Here is a 21,592-nt window from a genome sequence, read left to right on the forward strand (position 1 = left end):
GAGAAGTTTACAAGCAGGAACTGAGTAGATTCTTGAGCAGTCTAACTCCATCTCTCAGTTATCCTACTTTGAGAGTGTTTTACTACCAACCTCCTGACATCCTTCAGCCCTGAACTTTCTTACAAATCTGTGATCAATAGAACACATAGTGAAAGGTTTAACTCACAAGAAGATTATAGCAAGTGTACTAAAAGCAAGCCAACAAACAAAAAAAAACTCTATGGAGACTGTAAGAATAGCAAAGCTCTGAAATACACCATTATAACAGTCACCAACACTGAAAAATGTTTGAAGGTTGCTAGAAGTCATTACACACAGACAGCTTTGAAGGAGGGCAACAGATCCTACTGAGATCCCTCCAACTCCTACTTTCTTATGACAGCAGTACCAATCTATCTTGTTTCCTCCAGTGTTAACTCCTTGACAAACTTCAGGTTTTGTTCCTTATATTTCCATAGTTGCTATTAATTTTTGAGGAACAGATTTCATCAGTTCCTTCAAGGAAATTAAGAATTATGACACCAAACTTTTCCCTTGCTATCTTTCCTTCTTTACCAATCAAATCTAATATTAAACATCTACTTCCCTCTTCTAATGTTGGTGCAATTTATTCCTTAATATCTTGCATCTCTAAGTTAATCTCAGCTAATTTCTCCTGACTGTTTTTATGACTACCCAAATGCCTGGGCACATATGTAATTGTCTCACAATCTAAGCTTTGCTCTAGGAAGGACATACTTATATTATTAAATGCTCAGTGGAAAAGAAACTCAATCTAAACAATAGGTATGGTAAAGGTTAAAAAAAATGCCAGTCATAATGCTGGAAGTTGTAAATGAGGAAAGAGCACACAGAAATGCTTCCTTCACCAGCTGTCAAGTTCTTTCACCAGCTTGCAGAAGAGCAGGTTATCTAAATCATCTTCAACACTGATCAGTTTGATGGAGAAAAAATAAAAAAGTGCGAGCATTTAAGGTTAGCAAACTCTTTCTAACAAATTCTTCATCAAAATTCTACTCTGCTTCATGTCCTCTATACAACTGTAGCCTACCTATCCCTTTGGATGAAGGGTATTCACAGTGGATTTATCATCAAAGAAATCATTTAACAAAGTTTGCAACTAGAGCTGACTTAACTTCCTTTTGGTCCCTTTCTCTGTGATCTAATACACTGCTTCTAAGAACATTCTTTTCTTAAACTTTTTTTTAGTCTTGTCAATATCTGCTGCACTTTCAAAAAAGAAAGATGGCAGGTATAACATCATATAGATGCAAAAAAGGCAGCATGGCATCCAGGTCATAAAGAATACTTTCTGCTTAGATTTTCACCACAACGGTACTCTATAAGCAACTTAGTTTGATACAGACAATTAATGAAAGACTAGTTGCAACTCCATGGCTAAAATTTATTTAATCTTTTTTTTTTTTAATTTAACGGAGAAATCCCATAATTGCTTTCAAAAAAAAAAATACATCATATTTTCCACAAACTTACAGTATATGGAGTACAGACCAAGTAGACAGCATAAAAGCTGTTTTTTCCCCTATTATGTGTGAGGAATTAAGGAGGAAAATTAACACTGGCATTTTTACACAAAAGTACTGTATTTCCCTGCCATGAAAGAGGTTTGAAACACATGGTAGACGACATGCCAAGAACAGCACATTGATTCTCTAGTCTCCAGCAACATGGCAAATAGTCCCTGCTTGCATAATTACACTCTAAGAGAGACATTTTGCCTACATTAGTGTACATGTGAGTGCTTTTTGTTTAGGAATTATAGAGCATTTTCAAAAATAGGTCACTGGAAACTGAGAATATTGCAGAAATTATTTGCCGCTCCCTGGAGAAAGTAGAGTCTGCAGTACTCCTATTAACAAGCCAATTTATGATGTAGCATATGCCAGATCTTAAAGATAATTTAAACTAGATATGTGGGTAGGGGCAGCAATTACAGGTAAGCTGTGGGAGTGCTTCTGAAAGATTTACTATACAAACAGCAGCAGCCTTATTTCAAAACTGAAGTGCTAGTATGGAAGTGTTGTACTCAGGCAATATATTTGTACAGATAAATCAAAATTTAAGACATGCCAAGCTTATGTCAAGATCTGTCACAATAAAAGGAAGCTAGAGAAAATAATAATTGAACACATATGTTTTATTCTTCATTTATCCTCAGCTACCCTCATCCTATGACTGACTTTTGCATCAAGGAACTAAACTTTCAAATTTTCATTAATATTATAAAATTAGTCAGGCCAGAATTCTAGAGTATTTTTTCCAGTCACAAAATATTTAGTAAAGAGCAACTTAATTGTTGCAGAAATGTGCAGATTAAAACAGTTTTTTGCAAATGAAAGCAGCTTACAGTCCACACATACTTAACCACTGCTGTCTTTGCTGATACTGAGGACATGGTCACTCATATCCATGTGATTAAGTTACCATAATTTAATTATTTATTCTCTATCAGTACAGCTGTGGCAACTGACTACATAATTATTCTCAGCATCCCTTGATTCTGAGATAAATGTGGTAGTTTTAAATAGCTTTCAGTTAGTGTTGATTATTAACACACTTTAATTATAAAGAACAAGGGCTCTTCTTTTCCCAACAGCTTGTAGAGTTCTTCTGCCCCACCACCAAAATTCAGCTACCAAGATAGAATGCAGCAACTACATTGTTCTAAATGAGCAGTATCAGAGGAACAAAATAAAAAATGTGCAAGGAGAAAGCAACTGCTTAAAGACAGAAGTGAATTGCAATTTCTCCAACTGCAACCAATGCAAGTTCTCATGCTCACATCTACCATTCTTATTTTAAAACATGGCAAAAGAAATAGGGGATCTCAATCAAAATATGTCATCTTAACAGTAACCTAATCAAAAGATCTATCCTAGAGACTTGATTCATCTCTCATTAGAGAAAAAGAAACTGCCAGTGGCAAGTTTTTGCAGCAAAGTATAGATGGATGCTCCATTTACTCTTCTTGAAATCCTGATCAAATTTCAACCAAGATCAGGCGACCGACAGATCTTTTCAGTTGCTGGAGATTCTCTAAACTTCTATCTCCAGCTGGCCATAGAATTTTAGAAGTAGGCCTACCACACACATAGATTTCTGAGCACAAAAATAAGAATTCAGCAGCTTATATTTCTGAATCTCACAATAATCAAATAGATGGAAATCTACAAAAGGCTATGGGTATCTGCAAATGCTGGATAAAGGCACAACACATACTATAGGTACACTGCAAACAATTCCACACATACTTTAAATCTGAATTATTTAGATTTGATGAATACACAATTTCTGCAGCAGATCCAAATGCTTTATCTGTATCTGAACAGCTTGTGTACTTTATAAACAAGATGTTTAAAATCCCAGCTGCACCACACACGCTGACCAAGAGCATATCATAGGCACATACACTTTTTTTGCAGCAACCTTTACTCAAGTTACTTCAATATTTTAAAGGCTCGCTTGCACTGGGGAACCCCAAACTGAACACAGTACTTCAAATGTAGCTTCAAAAATCATGATACTGTACTATGATATGCAGTCTCAGAGATCATGATACTCACTTTCCTTGATTTGACTACTTCATTCTTACTAACACAGATCAGTACTCAATTAGCTTTTACTGTTGCAAGGATGCATTGTAAAGTCCCATTCAACTGTTTTTTTACCTCAATAAGACACCCATCCATGAGCTTTTCCTCCAAAGCCATTTCACAGAATGACTGAGGTTGGAAGGAACCTCTAGAAGTCATTTGGTTCAATGCTGCTGTTCAAGCAGTGTCACACAAAGCCAACTGCTCAGAACCATGTCCTGACTGCTTTTGAGTATCTCTGAGGATGGAGACTCTACAACCTCTCTGGTCAACTTGTGCCAGTTTTCAGTCATCCCCACAGCAGAAAATGTGTTTCCTGATGTTCAGAAGGAATCCCCTGTGTCAGTTTGTGCCTATTGCTCTTGTTCTGTCAATAGACACTATACAAAAAAGCCTGCTTCTCTCTTCTTTGCATCCTTCCTGCATGGGAGTATATATATTGCTTAGCCTTCTATTCTCCAGTCACAGCTCTCTCAGTCTTGTCTCATAGGAGAGATGCTCCAGATCATTAATCACCTTTGTCACCCTTCACTGCACACTCTCCAGTTGATTCTCAGCTGCATAAGATTATTTTGTACCAGGTGCAGGACTTGGCATCTGTCATCAGCTGAACCTCACAAGGTTTCTGTTGGTCCACTCCTTCAGTTGGTCATGATCTCTCTCAGTAGCAGCCCTACAATGGCACAGTGACCATTCCTCCCCAAACTGGTGCTATTCGTAAACTTACAAACAATGTTTTGTTCCACTGATAAAACAATTAGTAAAAGACACAAACCCAGTACCAACCATAGGAAATAAGATTTCTAATCAAGCATTAATAAGACACTGAGCTATAGACCTTTAAATCCAGCTTGTCCACTCAGATTTTCAGTAAATGTGTGGTCCACCCATTCCACCAGTATCTCTACATATTGTAATAATATTATGGGAGATTATGCCAAAGGCCCTGCTGAAGTGAAGGTAATTCACATCCATCCATCTGCTCTCCTCTCCACAGAGCTAATGATCTAACTACAGGCAGCAATCAAGTCAGCTGTGCACATTTTACCCTCACAAACTCCATGCTACTGCTTCCCAATTACTTTCTTGCTGTTTTGTTGTCCATTCACAGGATTTTTTTTATCCATATGTAAAAGGATTTCCCTTTATATATACTCCTACTTGTTCTACTTTGCTTTCCTTCTTTTTCTTATAAAAAGGTACAGGTGTTCAACATGAAATAAGCTTATGCCTAGAAATAAGCTGAAAGCATTGCCTTTTCAAACTATTCATATCATTTCATGAACAGATGAAAATAGAGACAATTTTATGCCTCTTTAACAGCCACTGTTGCAAATATAATAGAAAAGTGAGTTAGAACTCAACTTTGATGATAAGAAGCCTCTTATAGATGATAAGAAGCCTCTTACAGACACTGACAATACATGCCAACACTAGGAAAGAAAAATCACTAGTCCATTAAAAAAAAATAGGGTTAAAATGAGGACTGGAGGAAGACTAAAAACAAAGAGATTGGACGTAGGGGTTTTTTGTTAATGTGCTCTGAATTACAAAAAAAAAAAATCAAACTTTAGTCCTATTGATATCAACTGCTTATGCACTTTTGGGCACTGGTATTAACTTTTTGACCTGCTATTTTTGCTAAGAAACTCCTAAGTTTACCACCAAATTCAATACAGACAAAGCTAATAGCCTTTTATTTCCTTCATTAAATTTACTTTGGACATATGGCAACAATTTGTGATTAATCAAATTCCTTCTGTCATGGAAGCCACTTTCTCCTATTGCTTGCTAGATCTGTAACAGGCTAGCAAATCATGTTTTCTTTAAAACAATAACATGCTATAAACAGATGCAACAGCTAAAAACATTGACTTTTTTTGAAAGTAACAAAATGTTAAATTAACAAGTTTTTCTTTAACCAATTAACTAATAAATCCCAATCTCTTTCATTAGCCATTCCTGTGTTATATAACATTATCAAATAGCACATGTTATGCCTATTGGTCTCATTACAAACTCCAAATTAAGGAACAGAGCACATTTTAGGATCACTCATGCTAAGAAGTTTGGCATTTATAATACATCCTCCTAAATCATCTCATGACTCAAAATACAGTTGTAATACTTAGGTCTTAATCCTACCATCCACTTTAAGTTGCTTAGTTAACCTGAAGATAAATTTAATGTTCATTGGACAGGAGTTCTGCAAAAATATTTAGCTACCTGGTAGTCTCTTTTTGTTTGCCCTCTTATAACCCCAGTTGCATGTATGAGTTTAATGGTATAGGATTGCTCTTAATTTCCTCCTTCTACCCTTTCCCCCCAGGAGGCAGCTGTTCTGAAAGCAGCCACTCTATCTACCATGTGGATATCCAAATAGCCTTTACTATTTATTGTGATTGCTTTTCTTAACTCAAGACACAAAGCCTGGAAACAACCATCTGTTCTTGGGAGTTATTCAGTTCTATAAATGCATACACTTGCTTTGCTTTTTATGTTAGCTCTAAAAAATTAAAGCAGCATATTAATATAAATTAAGTTTAAATTGAACAGACATTCAACAGTTTTGAGATTCATTAATCAATCAACTAAAAGCTATATATAATGTATGTATGTACAATTTTAAGAACAAAGTTTCAATTAATTTTATATCATTGCTACAAGATATAATTATCAGCATTTATACTGTACCTGAGCTCCATAAATATATTTATCCAGCATTTTTCCTCCTATTGTTTGTCCCCCTACATCCCACACTTGAAGAGTAACATTCAAATTTCCTGGAAAAAAAATTATACAGATATTGTGTAATCTGGAAATTTAGATACAAATATATTCAACAACAATAGCTTTTAACAAGTACACAAGAAACAGGAACTAAATTATGAAACGAAAATTATTGTATCATCTGGGAAAAAAGTCACTTGTGTCCAGCTAAGCCATTAAGATACAGCAAAACTATAGCTAGTTATTAACATATCTAATATTAACAGAAAATAATTGGAATTGCATAAAGTATAACACTCCTGAATAGAAATTACATAATATATTCCACTGACAAGACATGTAAAACTGCACGAAGAATGTTATATAGTGAGGTACTTGGAACTGAAAGGTAACACAATTAATGCAAACTTATCCACATTATTTCATGCTGTGTGTCCCTTCCTCACCCCCTCTCCAAACCTTTCTTGCAGATCAAGAAGCAAGAAAAATCTTCATGATAATTTCATTTTTGGTAGTGATGCTGACAGTTGTAGAGTAAAAAAATGGAAATTCTGACACACATCTAAATTGAGGATGCAAACTATGATTACTTCCTCCACTCTTCACCTTAAGGCATGAAGCTAAATTTGACATGATTTATATAGTTTCATCTTCAAAGAATCTACACCAAGAATAGACCTTCCTTTCTACTCTAAACAATTTTTTAGCTATGTTGAAACTGTAAAGAGGTTTTTAAAAGCAGAAATAACAAAAAAAAATCAGTGTAAATGCAGAATATTTAACATCCTACAAATCATACATAATGTGCAAGATAACTCAGCAATTCACAGATCAAAAATATACTCAGAAAAGTATGGTACCATGTACATACAAACATATTAAAATATACTTTCTCACATTTTGCAAGGTAAGTACTGTTTTCAGAACTGATTACTGTACTGATTACCTGTCAGCACCAAACTATAACATAGTAAGGACTAAAAACTTTTTTCTAATCCACATACAACTCACATGACACTTACATGTTAATACAAATTGTACATATTCACAAATAATCACAACTGCTTATTAATTTTACTCCTGGATTTCAAAAAAATGCAACAAATTTCACATCACAATAATTAAAATCTGAGTGAAAATGAGCACATTATTTTGACTTGCTAAGAAAGATATATTCTTAATTCAACTATTTTATGTAGTTGACAATCTGATTTTACACCATCTGATCCATTCACAAGTAAATTTGTAACTGACACATTCGCATTGGTTACACAAGGGAATGTGCTCCATGGAAATGTATCACTGTACTAGGTGAAAATAACTAGAAATTATAACTATATAGCTGAATATATGCTAGCAGTGATATTATATGTACCACATTATATTTTTATAATGCACCTTGCTTTAATCTGGTTAAAAGAGCAGATTCCCAAAACTACTGCTTTGGTCTCAAAAATACAGAGATGAATGTGAAACAGTACTATTACTATTAAGCTACTCTGAGTTTTATGTAATACCAAGAGAATATCTACATGGAGCTTAGAAAACACATCATAAACACCCCAATGTAATAGAGGCACCCTTTTATAATCAACAAAAAGCTTTTTATTTTAATAGTTCATATACTATGTATTAATTAATTAATTACTTTAAAAGTTTATAACATAAATTATTGCAAACAATGCAGGAAAGTCTTCCATAAAGCATCTGGAATGGATAAACTAGTGCATCCAGTCTGAAAAGACTTTACATCCTCAGTGGGTAAACAAACTATGCAGGCTCAATGGCTCACCATGCTGTAGTAGTCTACCCCTTTGTATTCTGCTGGAAAGTCACTGTGTCATTCATGACAGCTATATTGGAAAAAAAACCCTTCATAAATATTAACACTTTCAAAATCAGTAATTTTCAGATGCCTAATTTTGTGTTGGAGTACTCTAAAAAGTTTCAACTTGATCTTTCCTCCTAAGGAAATAATTCTGCACAGCATACTGGCCTTAGTATTTGGATAACTGTATGGAACAACCTTAAAAATATTAGTGCATTAAGTTAAATTAAATAGTTTAACTGTGACTGTCAAATTTTAAAAATCCCCTATTACAAATTATTTATTCATCTTCATTAACAACAGAAAAAGAAATGGGGGGGAAAAATTGAGATGTTAATTTAAGGTGAACTCCTCCTTAATTAGGACCTCACTAACTATGAAATTTCACACTGATCATCTCCTGTGCAAAATGCTTCATTTTCCCTTTTTTTCAGTTAGGTTCTGTAATATTTGCTTTGTACTCAGATTGATGCTGGGGAAGAAAGAAGGATGTTAGGATTATTCTGACAAAAGGAAAACCTGCGGGCAATTTACCTAGCAAGTTTTTAACTAGCAACTTAGATAGTAGCACAAAATGTTTTCTGCAAAAAGTTTGAAATCTTTTATTTTTTTCAATTTAACAGGAACATAAAAACTAAACACTTAACAACAAAACAAAAAGAAACTATGCATAGTAAGACAGTTCTTAGAAATAGTCTTAACACTCCAATAAAAATAATGGAGGAATCCCATCAAAATAACACGTAATACACTATTAAGGAAAAAAAAATCCCCAGCACTTCTTTACTCGGTAAAAATGCACACAAGTGCAAAGCTGAAATACACGAGGCAGCACAGTGCAGGTGTGTAGCTTGCTTCTGGCATGAACTGAAGCCACTGAGCTGCTGCAGCAGTGACCCTGTAGAGGGACACTTGGTGTACTGGTTAACCTTACTTACACTGCTGCACAGTCAAGATGGTACTAAAAACACAAATCTGAACACTTTTTACACCAACGACTTTAAAAAAATCCTTTTAACAGGAGAATCCTGTTTACTGAACTGCACCCACAACCTCACATGAAGTATACAACTATGGTTCTTAAGAGTCTCTATCAGCAGACCCTCTGACTAACAGATACACTATTTAAGCACTAAAACCTACACCATCCAGACTACACAAGATTCTGCATCAATAAATATAATGAAACTGATAAGCACTTAAAAAAAAAGTATTTTGAACAAACTGCATGAAGTGAATTTGTCATGTTGAACACCACTGAACACATTCAAAATTTTTCAAAGTATTTCTGATTTGTATTAAACAGTACTGTTTTACCATGCAAAATATTTACTATTTTCACTGCAAAACTGCATTAGTTACTAAAACAATTGGAGACAAATGCCACTTTTATCTTAAAAAATAACTTAAAAGAAAACCAAAAAAAACCAGAAAAACAGTACTTTGTTTTGTAAGTTAATATATTTTAATGAAGCCCAATATAACCTTCTGTGCAAATTTAGAAATCTGTAATTTTAATTTCTGGAATCTTTGCTTACATTGAAGAAGAAAAAAGTCAACTACTGAACCACAGTTGTTCATCAGTTCTCCTACTGAATAAGAGAAATTGAATCCTTTTTCCTACTGATACACACATAATTTCTGCACAGCAGTATCAATATTACTGTCAAGTAAACATAGCAGCTACACAAACCCAGAACTAATCAATAAATTACTAAAGTAATGCTTCCCATTCCAGCATTTAGAAATGTTACCTCCCTCCCTCTCACTACCCACGACTAGTCCAGTTTACCTATGAAACAGAGAGCCATATACACCCAAACACATATATAGCTATAGGCAAAGCCAGAGTGACAACCTACAGAAAAATGTTTCTTCCTGAATATGAATACAAATGCTACTGTTCTGAGGAAAACATCTACAGACTTTTTGGTGCTATTTTTATCTGCATTCTGATTTTATTACAGAATAAACTATGAATGAATGAAATTCACACACAATATAAACTATGAACAAAAATGAATGAAGCAACAGTTGATAATTTTCCAAATTTTCTACTCAACAAGAATATTTGGAATCCTAGTAATGTACTAATAGTTTCTGTATGCTTAACAGCTGGAAAAAAACTTGCAAAATACAAGTTCTCAGCATGCACGCTGCATGATTTGTGTACACATTCCACTTGCAAGTACTGCTGTTAAGTATTATACACATTGGTATTTTTAGAGGCTTGAGCAGGACAATAAAAAAATTATTCTGTTGATTTTATGGAGAAATAAGCACTGGGATTTCATACTTTATCATTCATCAGTACAGCAAAATGGCCAAACCAAAATAGTGAACCCAAGGACAGTCTGAAAAGATTATTCCGTTTCACTTAAGAAAATATATAAACATCATCCAGAAATTATTTGCAATATAGTTTTTTAAGAAAAGAAGTTCAAGAACTGCATACATTTTCTTGTAACTTCAGGTTACAGAAAAAATGCTTACTTTCTGGGTTTGCTTCCCTCCTCACCCTTCACAAGGAGAAGACAGAATTACAGAACTTGCATCAACTTTATCAAATCTCACTACAGCTTTTAATAATTACACTAACTTTTTCTAACTTTTGATTTCTGAATCCAGAAGTAAATGTTTCTAATTAAATACTTGCATACTTAGAATATGAGTACATACAAATCAGTGAAAAGACGTATTTTAAACCCCAATTGTTTATAGACAAATTCAACCAGCATTTATTCTTTTTTAATTATTTCTTTGCATTTTCCATGCAGTGTGCTGCAACTGGCATCTAAATAGTTTCTTTGCCATCGTGAAGTGAAACATCTTGAATGCTCAAACTGTATTTTTATGAGTGCCGAGGGACCCTAAATTTTAGTGGTCTATTAAATGCCAGCAATTTCATGCTGCCTTGCATAAAACAGCATTCACATATTAGAGCACTGTGAATCCATAGCTGCATTATGCTTCTCTCACAGAACTCAAATATGAGTTGTGTATTTCATTAAAAAATATATATACTTCTTTCAAAACACATATACTTTTTCAATTAATATGTTTAAAATTCCACTTCATTGTTGTGTGTGGCACTACCCACATGGAAAGTGATTGCATGCAAGCAGGGATTCTAAAATTCATCAATATAGATAGCATTCCTTTTATTTCAATTCATTGTTTTACTTAGAGATATAAGTTTCAAATGCATAACTCTATGACACCTGGCAAGAATGTACGAACAAAATATTCTCCAAACAACTTAATTTATTTTGCCATAAAAATCACTGCACTAAGCTTATTTAGTACACATTACTCTGAAGAATGTGTTTCTGCAAGTCTTGCTGCCACCCAATCTTTCAGTGTTAGTTTTTATTCTCTTACCTGGCAATAATATCCTTTTCAAGAAGAAGTCCAGTCCTAAGGTTTGTTTGTACTGTTTTCCAAATGTTTCTTGGGCAAAACGTGTAGCTAAGGATGTCTAAAACAGAACAGTATCAAATTAAGTTGTCATTTTTAACAGCAACAAACTTTATGTTAACCCAGAAGTATGAAATACAGTTAAGCACTTTTTAAATCAATGAATGCTAACAGTGTTCATGGATTTGGGTTGACAAGCACTCCAGTCAGTCTCAACATAATACCAGGAGGTGGCAAAGGCTACTAATTTATGCAAAAAGAAGCAAGGTGCGTATTTGCTTAGATTTCAAAAATACTCCAACAGTCCAATTACAAAATATTGTGCAGATTTGAAGGAGGTATCATTAGTATACTCAAACTGACACAAATCTAGGTGACACCATCTGTACCTGAAGATCTGAGTATTTTTAAAAAGCATTCATTTCCAAAACAAGGGTCCTCCCCTGGTAAGGAACACCATGACCAATTTTCTGGAAGAGAATAGAGATCAGCATAGTGCAGAATCCCACAGGGGGCTCCTACGTGTGGCAAGATTTCTGCCACTGTACATCAGCTTCAGGATCAGGGATTACAGGAACTCTAAAATGGGAAGTCTTTTATTGCACATAGAAAAAGAAGTTAAACTCATATTATAAATGTACATTTATAGAATCATTCCTTTCAGCAGAAATTTGAAAATTTATTTCTTCAGTTGGTATTCTGTAGATTTATGAAAGCAAGTCAATACACTGTTAACCTAATAAGTTTTTACTATATACAGCTGAAAGAATACACAACTAACCTAGGCAAACTACTGAAGCAAGGCACTTCTATTCTGTCAGTAGCAATTTAAGGTCTACTTTCAAGACAAAAAAAAAAAGAGGTGGGGGGAAAAATGAAAGGGAAATAAATAAATAATGTCCATAAAAAAGTAAATGAGAAAATAGTGGTACAATCATAAATAATTCCAAAGATTGTATTGTGAAAAAAATAATACAAAATATTAAAACTTATAAAATACAACCAAAATCAAATTAGTGTACATTTAAAAATTTCTTGTTGACCTGACTTCTGTAAATAAAAATACAAATTAACTACAGCAAAAAATAATCTAAATATTTATTTATATATATAAAGAATGAAAAATACTAGGAGGCTCACAAAACCCTTACACCATCTGAGAAAACTCAAAACAGGCCAGAAGGGTTTTTTCTTGCTAGTTTCCATTCATCAAGCCATAAAGAGATAAGTCACACCAATCATTATCAGAAATTGCTAAGAACACATTGTTGAATCAGAATTGTTAAGAACACATTTAGTTATAAATGCAATAGCAAAATAATGCCAACAGTTCTGAAAAATAAGAATAGGCAAGGTGCATGAATAGAAGGCTGTTAAAAAGATCTAAATTAGGCTAATGCCAAATGTACAGGGAAAAAAACCCTTTTTTTGCATTAAAATATGATTACCAGAGCTCCAGCATGAACAATCTAGTATGAATAGGCAAACATTTATTCAACTACTAGATTTCCTGTTAAGTAAATAAAGCAATATTTACTGTTTTCATGTTTCTTTATCATATTTATATTCATATCACTGGCATATAATAATTAATGATATTTTAATATCAGAAGATATGTTTAGGAAACAATTCAATAAGTCAGAGTTAGCCTACGGCAACATTTTCATTTACTTCACTGAACTCAAGCCCCAAGAGGATTAAAAATAAAAAAAAAAAAACAAATGGGGTAAAAAGCAAGTAAACTAGAAATAGCTTGAGTATGCTTATATATTTATATCCCTGTGGAAAGAGGGAAGACCACAAAGGATGTATCGTGAGAAGATTCTTCTGCCTTCAGTTATGTGACACTAATACCAACAACACACACAAAATAAAATTCAATACAGATTCAGACTACAGTATTGAAAGAGTCAGTAGAACTGATTCATTTAATCCCAATTGTTAGCATGTCAAGATTACAAAGACATCTTTAATCTATCAGGACCTTAAAGATGTAGACGAGAATGAGATGACTGCAGGAATATACCATTCAGTATTCTTGGAATTTTGCTTTCTGGAAAAGTAACTAATGCCTAGATTATTCAAGTATCATCTGACTATTATATATTCTATATTCTCCAACAGACTAATTTAGATCCTAGTTAAATAAGTAACCACTCCTTTCTTGTTTTAAAGGCTCAGAAAATATTAGCTTATCATTCTGTGACACTCATGATTCCCTGAGGACTTCTAGAGCTGTTAGTAAGAAGAAACAACATACATTCAATTAACAGCCACCCTATAAGAGAAGCAAGTAATCAACAGCATGGCAAAGTCATCTTAAACAGTTTTTCTCCACTGTGCTCTTGAATGCAAAAGAATTTATAACACAAAATCATTGATTAACTCCTTAAATTTTTTTCCTAATAAATGTTAGAGCTCAAGGAATGTGTTGGATTACCAGTCTAGGATCCTGTGATTATTCACAAAACAAGTATTTATCCACAAAATTGCAAGAGCAACAGTTTAAACTTCTTTACAACAATAAACAAAGAAGTTATGTCAATGCATATTCAAGTGCCTCTACAATGCAAATACTCCCTTCAAATCCCAGAAGTGTTCGCTGCCATGCTTGCCAGAAAAGATTTTGCTCAACAGTTTTACCTGAGAATATGCTGAATACAATCTATATAAGAATTAATGAAAGTTAAATAATGGTTCAGTAGAACTGTAGTTGCAAAAATAAATAAGTAATCAGTGACCATTTTTTAGAAAGGTTGCATTCCATACAATTCCACCTCAATGTCAGGGTCAGAAAACAGTACGACAGAATTAAGGCCTTTGTTCCTTTGTAGCTCTGTTAAGACAAACAGGCCATCAGCTTGCATAGCAGAATTTCCAGCAAAAATTCCATCAGCTTGGAAGGTTCACACACCTGCCTTAAATACTTCAAAGTGAATGTCAACATCCTATTCTAAATATTCTAAATATAAATTACTCTATTGAAGGTTGGGGTTTTTTAAAAACAAGAAAATGTCTTTGGCCTCTACTGTACAGCAACCATGAAAGCAGTAAAAAAAAAAAATAAGTACAGTATTCTAAGTTCAAAATACAATAGGATATTTGGGAAAGTTTTTTTGAAAGAAGCAAATATGGAATATAACCTTACATAAAAGGCATGACAGTTCCTTGCTTCTGTTTTTCAATGTCAACAATTCAGCATAAACTGAATTTGACATGCTGTTCTTGAAGACATACACAATAAAGAGGGAAAAAAGCAAACAATATCTATGAAATAAACTAACAAGTAATTAAATTGAAAGTCAAATGGAACAATCAATCATAGCCAGCTCTAACAATGACTACTAATCAGGGCAACCAGAAACTTGCAGGGGAAATCCCACCAATGACAAATCTTTGAGTAAAATCCTATAGAATTAAGTTTTGAGAAAGCTGTGCCAAAGTGTAACATCATAATAGTAAGAAAGAAAACTAAACCCAAATTTCAATTAGATGCAAGCACATAGTTCTGAAGCCATGAATTTCCATTCACACATGAACTTTAGCCCCAAATTGAAAATCTACTTTCCAAAAACCACGTATCCATCCTTTCTCTTACTCCTTTCTAGAACATCAACGCATTATCCAAGCACAGCTACGCTCATCCCTCAGTCATGTTCTATCTTACTGGCAAGAATTTTAGGACAAACAAAACTAAAACAAACACTAGGCTAAGTAATTAAATGCTTTAACTACCATTAAAACACATAAATGTCCAAGATAATGTCCTTCCATTCCACTGCTAACTACTAATGTAACTTTCTCCATTGGAAAAAAGAAAATTATCATAACTTCTTGACATTTGATGTAGACCTATTTGATGCAGATCTATTTGATGCAGACCTAGTTGATGCAGATCTATTTGATGCAGCTGGATCAATCTGCACAGAACACTTCATTCCATTTTCCATTTGCAAGACTTACCAGTGACAATATTTTTGTCACCTCTATGAAGTTTTTGAGCCCAAGTGTAACAAGACAATTCAGAATTGGCATAATGCTTCAAAATCTGCTATCCAAAAAAAATCCTCAAGTAAGCAGGACACTACTTTTTATGCCAGCCTACATTTTAGGTCCTGCAACTTCCATACCAGCTTGAACATTCATTATTTCATTTTCATCATCCATTGTTACCAGAAAGAAAAGGTAGAATGTTTCTGCTACCATACTTTAGTTCCAGGTACAACAGATAGCAAATAAAGAAAATCTCAGCACACCTATTTTTCAGGAGCTCCCTTCCATTAACAGCTCTGAGATTTACTTCCAGAGGCATGAAACCTTTTTCAACATTAGCAAATCACAATATTCTATCTCAAATCAGCATCCATGTATATTTCAGTATGAAGCCAACCTGTGCACATAAAGAGTAGAAATATCGGGATCATAACATCATTTTTTTTTCAATCCATACTAGTAATGTTGGTTTATTTTAATGGAAAATAATTTTGGCCAAACAATAGTGGGTTGACTTAAAACCTAGACATGTAAGGCTGTTTTGTGTATATATGTCCTTCCTACATTCAGAATTACAGAGCCAACTGCTATTAATAATTGCTGGCTTTTTTCATCTCACATTGTACCCACTTCTGAATGCTTTTTAGATTGTTTTCCTAGTTTGTCTAGTTCATTAAAATCATCCTCTATTATCTTCTGACTAACCAGTCTTGCTTCCCTCAATTTTGCTTTTCCACAGTTTACCATTACCCTACCATCTCTATTTTACCCTAAGAGTTTTACAGAATCTATTCTGTCTCACTTTTCTTATGCCTTCTTCCACTTTTACTCTTCTCTACTTGTATTTGCTCCAGAAGCACTTATTGCTATCCTTAAAATTCTAAGTATCTAATTATAAATTCAACCACCTCAAAACAAATTAATAGAAGCACAGCACCCCTCCCTTGCCTCATGAATAGAGCAATTCCTAGCTACTGTAAGCATTAACATTATCTTTAACTTGAACGTACATTGATTTGTTTTTAAGCTGCTACCAATCCTTGCACAGAACCCAAGTCACATCAATGGTTGAGGAAAACAGCAAGTTTCCACCTGACCCACAGCAACAAATTTTTGTTGTTGTTGTTTTTTGGAAAAGAGGGGGTAAAAGAAGCCAAATGTGAATACCTCCCACTAAATACAAGATACAGTATTTCAGATATATCCCATCACTTTCTACACACCTCCTGTCTCATGATTCCAGAGTGACAGGAAGAGGAAAACCAACACCTTGCACAGTAAAAGAGAGATAAGTATGCTGTGCGTAAAAAACAGCTGTGAACCAGATGTGAGAGCCAGGCAATTCAGAGCTGAAAGCACACAGACATACACAGGTTTCAACAAGTAAGCAGAATGAGTAGACCACAAAAGAGAGGAACCTCAACAATTTAGTCTTCTGAGGTAAAAAATAGTACTAGGTACTATTCCATTCCATGACCCAATTGCTTCTTTATTTGTACAAGACCTTACAATAAAACTGTGAGTGCTGCCAGGCAACAGGGATGGTGGGAAGGAGCCTCTATTACAGCATCATCTAGGGGGAAGGGGAGGAAAAGCAGCCCACCAGAGTATTGCCTCTGGTCATGCCCAAGAATCTGCCATGGAAGAGTGAAATTCCTAGAGTCAGCAGGAGATGCAGTGCATGGCAGCTCCTGTGAGAGATGTAAGAACCAACAGGAATATACATCAAAACTCAAGAATGCTTGAAAATCCATGTTTGGCGAGAGGTCTTGCCACAAGCTGCTCAACAGCAGTAGTGAAAGGATTCTTCAATTTGAATGGAAAACTCCTGGGAAATGCTACCCATGAAGCAGCACTTCAACAGTCAATGCTGTGCATTTATTATGCTCTCATCACACAGCTGGTTGGAATTGCCCATCTACTTACTCAGATGAACACAATACGACTTCAGACTGGGTTTAGAATCACTGGAGACAAAAAAAAATGTTTTGTTTCTTTATAGAGCTCTGAATAAGTAAGTGAGCAAAACCACATGTACTTTCACTTACAGCTTATTCCTATTAATGTAAGGCAGTTCATTTAAACCAGCTCTACGAACATTTCCACTTTTCATATGAACTGTGAAGCAAGCATAATTTCTTCTTCTTGTAGTTTCAAAAGTTAACAGAGGAAAGAACTCTGTACTTCAATCATACAATAAATTTAGTATTTTCAGGCATATCTCACAAAATTATTTAGGCTACATATGACAATAGAGATGTTCAAATGCATTGTTAAGATCAGTGACTATTTTAAACAGTTTAGAAAGCAGCCTTTCTTTTGCCTTCTTTGGTCTCTCCTTGTCAACATTTCTCTTTTGCAAAGAGAAATTTCTTTGATTATTGTTTGCTTGTTTTGATTATTGTTGATAAATAAACTTTTAAAAAGAGGATTTCATTATGGTGATTGCACATAGGGGAAAAAAGACCCAAAAACATAAAAGTTACAAACGAAAACTAAACAGACCCAGCAGTGCCTTTCCAAACTCTGGAAAAGTAACTCCACTAGATGCAAACTGTTCAGCTCGGTAGCTCTGTATCCGAAAGGAAGGGCGCCTGCAGACCCAGCTAAGCGACCTTCCCTGCTCGTCCCTTTGGAGGGGAGCCGCGAACCCTCGTGCTCGGCCTCGGCCCCGACCCCAGCCCTCCACGCCCGGGGCACTGCAGCCCCCGAGAGCGGCTTTGGGCTGTTCCAGCGGCTCCAGCCGAACAATTCCTGCCTCCAGAGCGGATCGGCAGCGCACGGGGGTCCCTGGGAAACTCCCCCAGCACAACACGAATTACGTTATTCGCCGCTCCTTTTCTCAGGGCTCCTTTTCTCACACCTCCTCGGGCGCGGCAGCCCCGTCAGGGGCTGGGCTGCCGGGCACGGCGCGGACAGCGGCGGGCAGGGCCCGGAGCCGAGGGGCAGCGGCCAGCCAGGCACCGCCAGGCGCAGCGGCTGCGCGCAGACTGCAAGCGGCCGCGGGCGGCTCCCTCCTCAGCAGCACAGCCAGGGGCAGCGTCAAGGGGAAGGCCGCGAAGGGGCTCGGGCACCGCGGCGAGGGAGAGGAGCTGCCGGCGGGGCCGGCACTGACCTTGCCAGTGGTGCCGTCCCCCAGCACCACCAGCTTGAGCTGGCGGTCCGGACTCTCCTCCTCCTCCGAGTCCGACATGATCTCTACGGCCCCGGCGAGAAAGGATAGGCTGAGAGCAGCCGGGAGGAGACGGGTGCAGGAGCGAGGGCGGGACAGAGAGAAGAGCGAGCGCCGCGCTCACGAAGCCGGCCGCAACGGCGGAGCCACCGCCGCCATGTTCCTTCGGCGCGCCCTCCGTCGCTATGGTCCGCACGGGCGAAACCAACAGCAGCGCTGAGAGAAGGGGGGAAACCGTAAATTGAGGGCGGGAGCTACAGCTACAAGTCCAGCTGCTGCTTCGGTACACACCCACTCCTGCCCCACAGAGCCGGGAGATGGTTCAGCCCGGCTGTCGGCCGCACGCTCGGTGGCTCGGGCCCCGCAGTGACGCCGCGCGCGGTAACTAAGCAACGGGGGCGGGGCCATAGCGCGCGGGGGGGGCCGGCCCGTGTGGGGCTGGCCGGGGAGGCGGCGGCGGTGCGCTATGGCAACTGAATAAATAGCTGTGGCGGCCAAATCGTAGAGGCACTGAATGGTTTGCGTTGGAAGGGACCTTAAACATCATCTCATTCCAATACCCCTGCCATGGGCAGGGTCAGCTTTCTCTAGACCGGGTTGCTCAAAGCCCCGTCCAGCCTGGCCTGGAGCGCTGCCGGGGATGGGGCAGCCACAGCTTCTCTGGGCAACCTGTGCCAGTGCCTCACCACCCTCACAGTGAAGAATTTCTTCTTGATGTAATCTAACCCTGCACTCGTTCAGTTTAAAGCCATCTCTCCCTTGTTCTATCCCTACATGCACTCCCCTTCTCCCATGCAGTCCCTTTCTGGCTCTCATTCCCACTTTAGGGGGTCTGTATAGTAAGGTCACTCTGGAGCCTTCTTTTCTGCAGACTGAACAATCCCAATTCTAGGGACTTTCTTAGAGCTGCAGAACTTTTCTATCCATATAGACAATCAGTAAGAAAACTTGTAAAGATAGTGCTAGCTGAATTTTAGGCCATTACTTTTATTACATACCATGGCCAGAGAGAACAGGCTATCATCTCCTCTTTTGCATCAGCCTTCCCTGAGCTGAAAACTGCCAGTGTCCCTTCAGACGGTCATCTTTGCCATAGACTAAACAGCTCCTCCTCAGTCAATCTTTCCCTAGGTTGTCTTTTCTAGACTCCTGGTTATTCTTCTTGCTTTCCTTTGGCCCCTCTCCACTTTCTTGCAGTACTGTGCCAAAAACTGGATAAAGTACTTCTGTTGAGGCCCTGGGAATACTGAGCAGAGTGGAAGTATTACTTCATGTGTCTTGCATACAAGACTTCTGTTTATATATCCCAGTATGATGTTTGTTTTCTTGACGGTATGACATTGCTGACTCACACAAATCCTGATTTACTAAAAGAGCCTCTGGATGCTCTCCTGTTGCTGGCATTTCATACACGTTGAAGCTTTATTTCTGTTTGACTGTAGTACTTTCTGCCTTTCCTCATTGAATTTAATCCTGTTTCAGGCTACTTGCAACATTTGTCAATAAAATTTTATTTATAATGTTGTCCTCCAAAATGCATGTCAACCATCCCAACTTACTTATATCTGTAAGTCTAAGAACTACACTTTCTATTCAAAAGTCATTAATAATGATATCAAATAAAACCAAATCTGTTCAAGCCTCTATTTGACATATTTTTCCAGTATGAGTGACAACAGTTCTTTGGGCACTGTTTTTATGACAGTTTGAATAGAAACATCTAGAACTCTTTAAAGTATAGATGTATTTTAATGGATTCAATAACAAGCTAAGAATTTTTAGAACAACTGAATAGGAATCATACCTGTTTCAGTCTCTTTCAGGTGTTCTTTTTGAAATGTACGTCTGAAATTGCCAATATTACAAGTACACTGTTCTACTCAATCTTCAGATGGATCAAGAAAGTTCCATATTGATCATGTATTCATGTGTTTGCATAATTGAGGCTAAATGCTTTTCCAATTACATTCTGGAAAAAAAAAATAAAAAAGGAGAGGGGACAGATACACCATAAAGTACATTAAATTCTAATAAAAAACAATACACACACCTTTGTCACTCTATACTTTGAATCAAATTAAATGTATTCTTCATTATTTTCCACTTCAGACCATCTTTTAGCCTAATGGTACTGCAGGTTTTCTCAACTTGGCACTTCAGCAAAATCAACATCAGGGCTCAGCTGAACAGCATTTCTTGGAAGGAAGAGCAATAGGGACAAACATGGAATTTTCCTTTATGATTTCTGGAATACTGAGTAGTTGTACAATTGGCATTAGACATTTAAAAGCTCCACATCTCACTCCAAGGCAGGCACATGCTTGATAAACCACTGTTGGTGGAACTGCTCATATATCTGAAATGCCACCTCAGTCACATTAAGTAAAAATATGAAATATTTATTTAAATCTTTGAAATATCAATTTAAAGCTTTATGATGATTTTGAGGAGAAACGGGTTCTATTGAACCCACAAGATGAGAAGCTGCATGTGCAAAAGCAGTATGATAAGAGAGCAAGGATCTTTACATGTCCAGACTACGTGTATTTTCATTTGAAATACCACAAAGAAATGCATGTGTTATAATTATCCCAAAATTTAATTTGCTTCTCTTTAATCTTCAGTGTTGTATTCACAGGCTTAAATTTGTCTTTAGCCCATGTATCTGATTTGTTTAAATAAGCAGTTATGTATTAAAGCATAATTTTGGAAATACAATGAATACTTGGTATGGATAAACACACATGCTTGCTATTGATTACTAAGAAGAATGAATGGAAACTACCCCAGGACATATCATAGTAATGCAATTGGACAACTCAGCTCCTAAAAACCTC

General features: G+C 36.5%; 1 protein-coding gene across 3 annotated transcripts in view; it reads right to left on the minus strand.

The window, feature by feature from the left end:
* Window positions 1-18,942, minus strand: part of RAB28 (RAB28, member RAS oncogene family) — a 62,687-nt gene extending 43,745 nt beyond the window's left edge. For all 3 annotated transcript variants that reach the window (XR_014954720.1, XM_021554454.4, XM_021554453.4), the window contains exons 1-3: window positions 18,699-18,942; window positions 11,554-11,650; window positions 6,309-6,397 (exon numbers count right to left, since the gene is read on the minus strand). Coding sequence is in view for 2 of the 3 variants with exons in the window: in XM_021554454.4 (XP_021410129.2) it covers window positions 6,309-6,397; window positions 11,554-11,650; window positions 18,699-18,776 (264 nt within the window). In the remaining variant the exon portion in view is untranslated. The remainder of the gene's footprint in view (window positions 1-6,308; window positions 6,398-11,553; window positions 11,651-18,698) is intronic.
* Between the last annotated feature and the right edge of the window lie 2,650 nt (window positions 18,943-21,592).

The sequence above is a fragment of the Lonchura striata genome, chromosome 4 (assembly GCF_050655825.1).
Source record: "Lonchura striata isolate lonStrDom1 chromosome 4, ASM5065582v1, whole genome shotgun sequence".
Classification (NCBI taxonomy): Eukaryota; Metazoa; Chordata; class Aves; order Passeriformes; family Estrildidae; genus Lonchura; species Lonchura striata.